Source organism: Procambarus clarkii, chromosome 37 (assembly GCF_040958095.1).
Source record: "Procambarus clarkii isolate CNS0578487 chromosome 37, FALCON_Pclarkii_2.0, whole genome shotgun sequence".
Classification (NCBI taxonomy): Eukaryota; Metazoa; Arthropoda; class Malacostraca; order Decapoda; family Cambaridae; genus Procambarus; species Procambarus clarkii.
In genome coordinates, this window is record NC_091186.1 from 36,597,245 (window position 1) to 36,608,663 (window position 11,419).

The 11,419-nt window shown below is 37.4% G+C and overlaps 1 protein-coding gene across 2 annotated transcripts; it reads left to right on the forward strand.

Annotated features, from left to right (window-relative positions):
• The first annotated feature begins 1,653 nt into the window (after positions 1 to 1,653).
• LOC123748724 (uncharacterized) lies at positions 1,654 to 10,271 on the forward strand. 2 transcript variants are annotated; one of them, XR_011230718.1, is made up of 7 exons: positions 1,654 to 2,170; positions 4,268 to 6,277; positions 6,637 to 6,726; positions 6,832 to 6,949; positions 7,315 to 7,457; positions 7,549 to 7,664; positions 8,261 to 8,283. XR_011230718.1 is itself a non-coding variant. In XM_069337392.1 (5 exons), the coding sequence occupies exons 1-5, from the start codon at positions 7,511 to 7,513 to the stop codon at positions 9,739 to 9,741; spliced, it is 735 nt and encodes a 244-aa protein (XP_069193493.1). In that variant the 5' UTR covers positions 7,463 to 7,510; the 3' UTR covers positions 9,742 to 10,271. The 2 variants fall into 2 exon arrangements, 1 of the variants encoding a protein (XP_069193493.1); XM_069337392.1 differs by lacking the exons at positions 1,654 to 2,170; positions 4,268 to 6,277; positions 6,637 to 6,726; positions 6,832 to 6,949; positions 7,315 to 7,457 and adding exons at positions 8,480 to 8,566; positions 9,010 to 9,129; positions 9,455 to 10,271 and having other exon boundaries at positions 7,463 to 7,664; positions 8,261 to 8,347.
• The last annotated feature ends 1,148 nt before the right edge of the window (positions 10,272 to 11,419 follow it).

An 11,419-nucleotide genomic window follows, 5' to 3' on the forward strand; every position in this document is an offset into this window, starting at 1 on the left:
TTTAATTTATAATTTTGCTGATTCATATATTTAGTGTGTGTGTGTGTGTGAGGGGTGGAGGCCAGCACAACCACAGGCCTCCCCACCACCGATGGAGACTCAGTTACCAGAAGAACTGGCTACTTCCCACGGCAATATTAACATGGACTCAGAAAGCAGCCAGTCAGTCGAGGAGGGTGAGTATCAAGACGTTCTAACAAGGCAACAGAAGAAACGGAGAAGACAGGATGCAAGGCGTAGTGTTGACAGTAATGGTACACTTAACGGAAACGACAAGAGAATGAAGAACGACGCCGAGACTGATGTCGACAAACGGACGGAACGATGTGAGGAAGGTGAGGGTCAGCGGAGGAGGCTTCTCTTCCCTGCCTCATGCACGCTGGCCTATCATCAGAAGCTGCTGTGGGCAGTCACACTTGGAAGAGAACACCGCAAGTTCGAGCCCCTGCTGAAGGAAGGTGTAAACAGACCTTACTTAACGGTAGGTTCTATGGAGGCAGTGGAGTATCTTACCCAGCAAGGATACGATGGAATTGTTATGGAAATACCGGAGGGGAACGAGAAGCTGACGAAGGTAATTATCTATAAATACCCTCAGATTCTGAACCCCGAATTCATCCTCGACGGCCAACGATTTGTGTGGGCCAAGCGTCACCTTATTAAAGGTGAAGCTAGGAGTCAGGTGGTGGCTTTAGTGAGAGGTGAAGTTCCCGAGAAAGTGTTCATCACCGGGGTTGGCTACAGGCATGTAGCAAAGTATGTAGAAGAGCCCATAATATGCCTGAAATGCTGCAGATGGGGGCATAAATCCTGGAGCTGTCAAAATGATCCACGATGTCGTTTCTGCAGAAAGTCTCACCTCTCTAATGTATGTAGAAACAGACTTAATCTGGGTGAGTAAATAGTTCCCAGATGCTGCAACTGTGGAGGCGTTCACAATGCCAGCTCAGCTGTGTGTAGCAAGAGGCCGAGTATGGGTGTTATCCGGCCGGTGAATGTTACAGAGCAAGCAAGAGCTCTTACCCAGACATCGGGAGCACAGCAAAACAGACTCCGTGGGTAAAGGAGTCTCCTTTACTTCGTCAGGCTCAAGCAACAAGCAGCCACGCCACCACTCAGGACTCCGGCATTGACAATGTAACGGTGAGTGAAGTGGCTACTGTGGCTCAGAAAGAGGGTCATAATAATATGGCCAAGGAGGTGTGGGCTGAACTAAGAAAAGTTGGTGAGTTACTCCAAAATCTTGGGCAGAGAATCGAGTCCATCGAGGCGAAATTAAACGTTCAGGAGGTCAAGGAAATTCACAAAACTGTGAATTCCCAGCAAACACAGAACGTTTGTGGACGTTTTTAAATGGTCCCACAAAGGTAATACTGTAACTTTTGACATAAATACGTATATCTGACGTTCTTAAAACCAAAGGATATAACTAAAATCATATATTCTTGAGACACAATTTTTTAAGATTTATGTAAAAATTTAAAAATAATAGTAAATGCTATGGAATTATAATGTTTTCATGCTTTATATTTAAGAATAAATAATTTTCAGTCAACATTTAGTTTTTTTTGTTTACTTTCTGTAAAGCTATCCAATTTACGTTCTTATAACATAAATATAACATTTATATGACGTCAGTATAACGTTATTTACACGACATCATTACGTTATTATGATGTTATATTAACGTATAATTCCTGTGTGAAAACCAGAATATATATTGAACTTTATGTTTTAAACCTTGTAAAGTTATCATAAAACTTGGAATAAGACGGTAAGCATGCTTTACTTATGAAAATATACAAACAAATCAACAAAAACATTTTAACATAAAAACATGAACAACATGAATAAAAACATGAATGAATTTGTAAAGAATTTTTTAATTTGAGTTAAACTAAATACAAACTTAATATGTTTTGCTAACGCAAAAATATATTCCCGAGGTATTGTAATTGCAAATAAATATTTAATACAATTATTTGTATCATTTTTTTTATTTTAGATTTCCGTATTGCTTGATAATATATAATAGCGTTTAGATAATGCTAGCGCTGGACATTCTTTAGGCTCGTTGCATGTTGTGGTAGTCGCCGCCATTTTAAAACCGTGTCGAGAGGGACTGCTGTTGGCTTATCCACAAAATCCTGCTGCATCTTCAATAGTTAAGGTAACTGTTTTCTTTTATTTGCTCTTAGACATGTGTAGTATATATATAAGCTTGTGGTGGTAGGCTGGATGGTGTGTTGATGGCCCTGGCTGGAGGTGTGTTGATGGTGGTGTTGTGTTGATGGCCCTGGCTAGAGGTGTGTTGATGGTGGTGTTGAGTTGATGGCCCTGGAGGCGTGTTGGTGGCCCTGGAGGTGTGTTGATGGCCCTGGAGACGTGTTGGTGGCCCTGGAGGTGTGTTGGTGGCCCTGGAGGTGTGTTGGTGGCCCTGGAGGTGTGTTGGTGGCCCTGGCTGGAGGTGTGTTGATGGTGGTGTTGTGTTGATGGCCCTGGAGGCGTGTTGATGGCCCTGGAGGTGTGTTGGTGGCCCTGGAGGTGTGTTGGTGGCCCTGGAGGTGTGTTGGTGGCCCTGGAGGCGTGTTGATGGCCCTGGAGGTGTGTTGGTAGCCCTGGAGGTGTGTTGGTGGCCCTGGAGGTGTGTTGATGGCCCTGGAGGTGTGTTGGTGGCCCTGGAGGTGTGTTGGTGGCCCTGGAGGTGTGTTGGTGGCCCTGGCTGGAGGTGTGTTGATGGTGGTGTTGTGTTGATGGCCCTGGAGGCGTGTTGATGGCCCTGGAGGTGTGTTGGTGGCCCTGGAGGTGTGTTGGTGGCCCTGGAGGTGTGTTGATGGCCCTGGAGGTGTGTTGGTGGCCCTGGAGGTGTGTTGATGGCCCTGGAGGTGTGTTGGTGGCCCTGGAGGTGTGTTGATGGCCCTGGAGACGTGTTGGTGGCCCTGGAGACGTGTTGGTGGCCCTGGAGGTGTGTTGGTGGCCCTGGAGGTGTGTTGGTGGCCCTGGCTGGAGGTGTGTTGATGGTGGTGTTGTGTTGATGGCCCTGGAGGCGTGTTGATGGCCCTGGAGGTGTGTTGGTGGCCCTGGAGGTGTGTTGGTGGCCCTGGAGGTGTGTTGGTGGCCCTGGAGGTGTGTTGGTGGCCCTGGAGGTGTGTTGGTGGCCCTGGCTGGAGGTGTGTTGATGGTGGTGTTGTGTTGATGGCCCTGGAGGCGTGTTGATGGCCCTGGAGGTGTGTTGGTGGCCCTGGAGGTGTGTTGGTGGCCCTGGAGGTGTGTTGGTGGCCCTGGCTGGAGGTGTGTTGATGGTGGTGTTGTGTTGATGGCCCTGGAGGCGTGTTGATGGCCCTGGAGGTGTGTTGGTGGCCCTAGCTGGAGGTGTGTTGATGGCCCTATATATATATATATATATATATATATATATATATATATATATATATATATATATATATATATATTATATATATATATATATATATATATATATATATATATATATATATATATATATATATATATATATATATATATATATATATATATATTATGAATATCAGAGGTCCCAGGACAATTATTGTGCATGTGTAGTATGTATATTTATGTAGTATATTTGGCATATTTTTTGGCATTTAGTTAATGCCAGTTAGTGGCATGTCTCTGCACCGTTTCCAGTTTGTTGATATGCTTCTTAAGATATGGGCACCATACAACTGCTGCATACTCCAACTTTGGTCTAACAAAAATTGTGAACAATTTCAAAATTTCTGTTGAAGAAATCCTGTTTCCTAGTTCTGCATCTGTTTTGGTATAACACCTCCTTTTTTCACACCTCTATTTTTTACATTCATCAATGTTTCGGTACGTGCAATAGTATGTATTGTTTCATTGCAGATAACAGCATTTAAATTTTGTTTGTTTCTTAGACTTAGACTCGTACTACCAAGTTGCTGTTGGCAATTGGATAATTTTTTTTATGAAGTCATTTGTTATTTTTTCCCCTATAGTAATTTATGCTTTTGATCTCAATTAGTTTTATATCCTAGCTTTTTAATTTTTTCCCCTTATATATTGCCATCTTATCTGTCTGCTTTACATGGCTTAAGCAGAGTCATGTCTGCTTAAGCCTTTGTTATTTTACTAATTTACCTGTTTTAATTATTATTTGTTTTCAAAGTTTAGTTTACCCCATTTTATTTGCTTTTTGCAGTACAGTACTTTACTAATAATCTTGTAATAGTAATTGGTAATGTAGCACTTGGCCTTTCTCCTTCAGAATGTATGCACACATTATAGAAAGAAGAAGAGAATACCACACAAGATGGCAGCGTATGTCACGGGCCAAAAAGCGACGCCTAAAAGAACAGGCGTCCCAGCGTGGCAAAAATGAAAATAGTGATGAGGTTGAGATTCAGTTGTTGAATCAGGATCCTTTGGCCAATGTTACAACAAACAGCATAGACGATGACCATGCTGCTTTGTCATCTAATTCAGAACCTAATATTGGTCGTGGAGCCAATGAAGATGCATCATCTCTGGAAAGTCAGAGAGAGAGAGATTGGACTTGGGACATGATTGATGAGCATGACCCAATATCATCAGAGTCAGAGAGCAGTGGTGATGAGGATGATAAATCATTATCAGATGTATTGTTAGTATGGGTTAATAAATATGGCATAACACACAATGCCATTGATAATTTATTAAAAAAATTGAGAAAACAGGGACATGCTGACTTGCCAAAAACAGCTCGTTCGTTACTGAATACAGTTAAACATATACCTACTGAGACTAAATCAGGCATGATGTATATCTACTTGGGGTTAGAGGAGGAAATGTTGAAAACTTTAAGGCTGTATCCTAAATCAACAATAAGAGATTTGGCAGAAATATCTTTAATTTGCAACATTGATGGTTTGCCAATATTTAGAAGTAAAAATGAAAGTTTATGGCCTGTTCTTTGTGCTATCAATAATGTCAAACCTATAAGAGTTTTCCCAGTAGTCCTCACATACGGAAGCTCTAAACTAGTGATTTAGATTTTTTAAATGAATTCATTCAGGATTTGAAAAAAATTATGCACTATGGATTTAAAAATGATGACAAAACATTGCCAGTAAAACTAAAAGGAGTCATATGTGATGCCCCAGCAAAAGCAATGGTGAAGGCAATCAAACTCCACTCTGGCTACTTTGGGTGTGATAGATGTACCCAAGAGGGTGTTTGGAATGGAAGAATGAGTTATCAACAAGTGAAAAATTTACAACTCAGAACAGATGAAGATTTTCGTAATCAATCTAATTCTCAACATCACCATGGTAGATCACCATTCTGTGACTTAAATATAAATATGGTGAGTACTTTTCCCATAGACTATATGCATCAGATATGTCTTGGGGTTATGAAAAGGTTACTTCTTGCCTGGATACGAAATAAAAACGTAAAATTATGTGCTCGCCAAGTTGATGAAATTAGTCAGCGTCTAATTCAACTAACACAATTTGTGCCTATGCACTTTGCACGTAAACCTCGAAGTCTTTCAGAGGTTGATAGATGGAAAGCGACTGAATACAGGCAACTCCTTCTCTACACCGGTAAGATTGTACTGAAGGGAATCTTACCCAAAGAATTGTATGACCATTTCCTGACTCTGAGTGTAGCCATTTCTATTCTTGTATCACCTAAATTGATTCAGTTAAATTACAGCCAATATGCACATGATCTTTTGCTGTACTTTGTGTTAAAGGCTCGTGAGCTGTATGGTAAGGATTTTTTAGTGTACAATGTACACTGCCTAACACACATATCCTCTGATGCCAAAGAGTTTGGTAGTTTGGACAGATGTTCAGCATTTCCATTTGAAAATTACCTGCAGCAGGTTAAGAATATGGTTCGATCAAGTAAAAACCCTCTTGTTCAAATTGCAAAGAGGCTGAAAGAGATGCAGCATGCTCAAAGGATTTATACACCAAATACAGAACATAAAATATATACCAAGGCACCAAACAATGCCTATTTGCTGAATAATGAAACTTGCTGCCAAGTTTTGGACACTGTCAGTGACACCGATGAAAATGGAGACAGCATGTTCCTTTGCAGGGTATATTCGAGAAGTATACCTCTCTTTGAGAAACCTTGTAACTCCAAATTAATTGGAGCATTTAAGGTTCTTACTAGGAATTCATCCATGAAGGTGATTCCAGCAAGAAAACTAAACCGCACAGGTATGATGATCGAGACAGAAAGCGCAAATACTTTTCTGTCAATACTACATGACTTATGACAAGTACGTATTTAAATACTGTATCCATGCTTTAATAATAGTTTGAACTAATATTGTAAGTTAATGAGATTCACAATTTTGTTTTTATTAAAGCTATTATCTTTTGACCAATATTTACCTGTTTAAAAATCCCATTACCCTGTATTTCATGAAAATTATTAATATTTTGAGAGCACATTAAGAGATAAAACTGTATTAAGCCTTTTAGTCCATACATGGCAGCTACTGTTTATACCAACCGAAAATCATTTACAAATGTGGCTAATCTATGATTGACACAATCAAGTAAATCTATTACCAACTTTATGCTAATTTCTTTTTTTTGGGAGAACAACCCTTAATAAGATTTTTCAATTTTGTAGATGACATCTGAAAAGCGGTATGCAGTGGTAGGCTTCAATGATCGTAGTGTGGGTATCATCTCCACAACCTGGATTGAAAAATCTGATGATGTAAGCATTACTTTGAAACTAAAAAATTGCATATATTGAGTTGCTTTAAAAATATTCCAAATTAGTGCTAAAATTAGCATGTAACAGTTTATTTCGACTTTTCAGGAAAAAATATTGTGCTGGTGGCCACAGAGCAGGCATACAGTTAGTGCCCAAAAGCACGAAAAGCCAGACACGACAAATTGGCGAGTGCATGTCGTATCAACAATCCTATCAACAACTGGTAGGTATTAAATTTATAATTATTAAGATTTAAGATACAAGACACCTATTCATTCATTCACCATAACTTTAACACTGCAGACAAAAACAGCATTATAATTGCCTATTTGCATTCCCATTACATTGCATGGATTTTTAAACAGGTAAATGCTGTTTTGATAATTATATTTTAATCACAAGATGGGTTTCCTCATAGCTACTTAAGACTTTTGTGCCCCAGTTATAAGTTCCAAATCATGTACGTCGTTTTATTAAACATCTCTTTAGGAAGCTGATTTAAGTTATTTCTTAGTGTTCACTACTCTACTAGGTAACGATAAATATATATCTCGCTGATATATTACTAATTATATTCAATTATTACAGATGATTTTGACGTTGCAAAACGAAGATGCTTAGCTGCGGAAGACACTTCAAATGTCGAAACTGAAGACGATATGGGCTATCCTCGACAACGAAAAGGAAACCATGCTTCAAATATGAAGAAGAGAATTCCGAGAATAACAAACGTAAGCATTGATAACCTACTACAGTAATTTAAAAAAAATTTGCAACTTGAAAAATGCCATTCAATACATTAAGCAATTTAAATAATTTCAGGCAATCATCACTCGTCTCAATCCAAGAAGATTGTTCGCCATCTTCATATGAGAATACACCTTCAAAAGAAATAAGTCCTCTGCAAATACCATATTATTCTGGTATATTAAGTGAATGTAAGGATTAGTAGTAAATAACATTAAAAGTTCTAAATTGATATTTAACCATGCTTCCTTTGTTTGGTTATTTATGCTTTTGGTTTAAAAAAAACTAAAAACTGCTCTAAACTTAGTTCTTGCTGTTTTTTTTTTTTTTTTGTTTTGTTTAATTCCTTCTGGAAGTACTAGAAGCTTTGAGTAATTTTTATGCTTATCTGGAATTTCTGTATAGAAATATGTGTTTATTTCTAATTGTTTAATATTAAGTATATTATTCTTTTATGTGCATATGGGGTCTAGTGAACTTTTCCCACTTTGTCTAGCAGGTGCTTTTCACTTGTCACAGTTCAGGGAAATTTTGGTTTTCCTTTGATCTAGTCACTAGAAACAAGCAGGTTTGTTATTACTTTTCTTTTTGTTTGTCCCTTACGTGTTAATTTGTCCTTTATCTTACCTTTACCTTACGTGTTAATTTGTCCCTTACCTTAAGTTAATTTTTAAAATATGTATCTCATATTGACCCCCACCTCTCTCATGTTAGTTCAAACTATATTAAAGTCTTAAAAATATATTTTGGTTAACAAGTGTTTGAAATAAGCATAACTCCTTTTCAGCTAATAGAACAGTCCTACAAAAGCCGTCTCCAGTGAAGACTACACTTCACAATACACCGTTGACGCCATCAGTATTTCTTCATGAAGGTAATAAGTTAATTTTTAAAATGTGTATTTCATGTTGACCCCCACCTCTCTCATGTTAGTTCAAACTATATTAAAGTCTTAAAAATATTATTTGGTTAAAAAGTGTTTGAAATAAACATAACTCCTTTTCAGCTAATAGAACAGTCCTACAAAAGCAGTCTCCAGTGAAGACTACACTTCACAATACACCGTTGACGCCATCAGTATTTCTTCATGAAGGTAATAAGTAATTATTTAAAATATATATCATGTTGACCCACTCTCTCATGTTGACCCTCATTCTCTCTCTCATGTTGACCTCCCTTTTCTCATGTTGAAATTTGTTTTGTTAATTTTGTTCTGTCACCTCTTCTTATTCTGTGTGTATGTGTCTGTCTGTCTCTGTATGTCTCTCTATCTTTCTTTTCTTTCTTTTTCTTTATTTCTTTCTTTCTTTTCTTTTTTCTTCTCTTCTCATGTTGGCCCTCCTCTCTCTCATGATAACCCCCCCCCCCCTCTCTCTGATGTTGGCTCACCCTCTTTCTGATGTTGGGTAGTTTAAATGTGATGTAGACATATAGTATAACTTATAATATTAGTATGCAGTAGTAAAAGCTCATGAAATTTGTTGATTATACAGTACAGTAGTTAGATTTTAATAGCTAAATCTTGCAATCTTTAAGACAATGAGCTGGTCACGCCAAGTACTTCAGTCGTTAGGACTCCAAGGTCAAGGAATTTATTCGACCCAAAGTCACCAGACAAGAACGATGGGAGTTTGAAAGAAATGATGCAGAATATGAGTAAGTTTTGAAAGTTTAATTAATTTATTATGTAGCCTATATAACCTATATGTACCCTATGGGTGATAGGCATAAGTTTCATGTTCAAGTAGACTGCAAACTGAGCAGGTTAGATTGCTGAATTTGCTTCCAATTATATAAGCAGTTTCATAATTACTAAGAAATTATCCCATTATCTATCACATCAGTCATAGCCTACTTTTTGGGTGCTTTCTCAGTGTCAGTTATTTTAAAATATACTTTATAATGCTTTTATTTTAAATGTACATTCAAGATATGTAATATAATAGCATGTACACTTTCTATATACTGTATAAATTTCCAGGTAACATGTTGCAGGCCATATACACTGAAGTGAATGAACTGAAAAGTGATGTGAATGAACTGAAAAGTGATGTGAAGATATTGAAAGCAACTTTGACTACAAAAGAAACAGACAAGATCATAGAAGATCTAATACCAAATCCTATTGCTGCAGAAGGTGATCTTAATGTTCTCAATAGGAAGTTAGCGGAATCGAGTTTCAGAACAAAATTTGTAAGTGGTATTTTAACAGTAATGTTTCCTTCAATTTTTCATCTTAAATATTACAGATATTTGCTAATTTTCTAATTAAAATTTTTTGATAGTTCATGCAGAAAAGATAAAATTGCTAAATAATAAGAATAATGATATAATCTTGTTTATATAGGATAGGATAAAATATAACACTTATGTATTTGTAAATTATGTAATATTAACACAGAGTCTTTCACACTCTCCTGAGTGCTTTCTCAAGGTCTTGAGTGTATGGTTAGGATGAGGCTTACATTTCAACGACTATATTTCTCTTGCTAATTTTGTTAGTCGTTGAGATGTATCTCTTCATAACACACACACTTATCTGCTTGATGGGGGACTGGGAGTTCTTCTACTCCCCAAGCCCGGCCCGAGGCTAGGCTTGACTTGAGAACTTTGGTCTAGTGCTTGGTGATTGTGGGGATTATCATAGAGGATTACATGCTGTTATGGAAATAGTCAACTAGAGGGTTATTTTGTAGACCCAGGTCAATATTGAAATCACCTCCTAGAATGATGTGATTTTTGTTGAGATGTTATTTATGATAAGATGCCTTATCATAAGTTATGATATATATATATATATATATATATATATATATATATATATATATATATATATATATATATATATATATATATATGTTTCATTGAATATGACCGCATATTCTGTATTTATTATTTTCTGGTTTAGGGCTTCTATCCCTCTAACTATTTTCTTAGCATCAGGGCTTAATTGAAATAGGAGTTCTCCAAAACTCATTTTCGTACTTTTAAGGTGAAGAAAAGAAGTGATTTACTATAGAGTGTATTACACTTATTTATATAATTTGCACGACGTTTCGAACCTCCATGGTTCATTCTCAAGTGAACAGATCTTACAATACTAGTTGATTTTATACCCGCACTGGGTCAGGTGATAATACAATGAAGGTGAAAACATGGGGGGATACATAAGGGATAAATGTGAGGTGAAACATAGAGGCTGCAGAAGGCTTATTGGCCCATACGAGGCATCTCCTATCTAAACAAAGATTAATCCAGTGTAATTGGCATGTTATGTTGGACATTGTCTTCTGTGTTGGCATCGATATGTTCTTGTCTTGTCCTTACTCTCATGGTAGGTAGAGTAAATAGTTCCGTGATTTGGGTGTTCATGGTAGGTCGCTCTATTCTTATGTGAATTGCCTCAAGAATTTGTAATCTTCTTGCATCTTGGGTTTTGTCTATTATGCAAGTATTCTTGTTCAACATTTCTCTTGTTAGAAACATTTCTCTTGTTGTTCTCTCTAAGAGAACTAACTCTAAGAGAACTCTCTAAGAGTATTGTAAGATCTGTTCACTTGAGAATGAACCATGGAGGTTCGAAACGTCGTGCAAATTATATAAATAAGTGTAATACACTCTATAGTAAATCACTTCTTTTCTTCACCTTAAAAGTACGAAAATGAGTTTTGGAGAACTCCTATTTCAATTAAGCCCTGATGCTAAACTTCTTCAACTGCTTCAAGCTCATTTTCTTCCAGATTATAATGCATTGCATACTTTAGTCCCAAAAAGACATGGTCACTTTTACCCAAGGGAGGGAGGTACTGAATGATAAATCTCTCCTCTTTCCTGGTAAATATAATATCCAGCATGGAGGGAACATCCCCTTCCCTCATATATATATATATATACATGCAATTGACGATCACAAAACACTGATCATTTTATGCGGAAAATCCACAGA

Excerpts from the sequence above, each read along its gene's own strand:
- LOC123748724 (XM_069337392.1), top strand. The coding sequence starts at position 7,511 with ATGCCATTCAATACATTAAGCAATTTAAATAATTTCAGGCAATCATCA. Across the intron at positions 7,665-8,260 it reads TTCTGGTATATTAAGTGAAT|CTAATAGAACAGTCCTACAA; the intron begins GTAAGGATTAGT and ends ACTCCTTTTCAG. Across the intron at positions 8,567-9,009 it reads ATCAGTATTTCTTCATGAAG|ACAATGAGCTGGTCACGCCA; the intron begins GTAATAAGTAAT and ends GCAATCTTTAAG.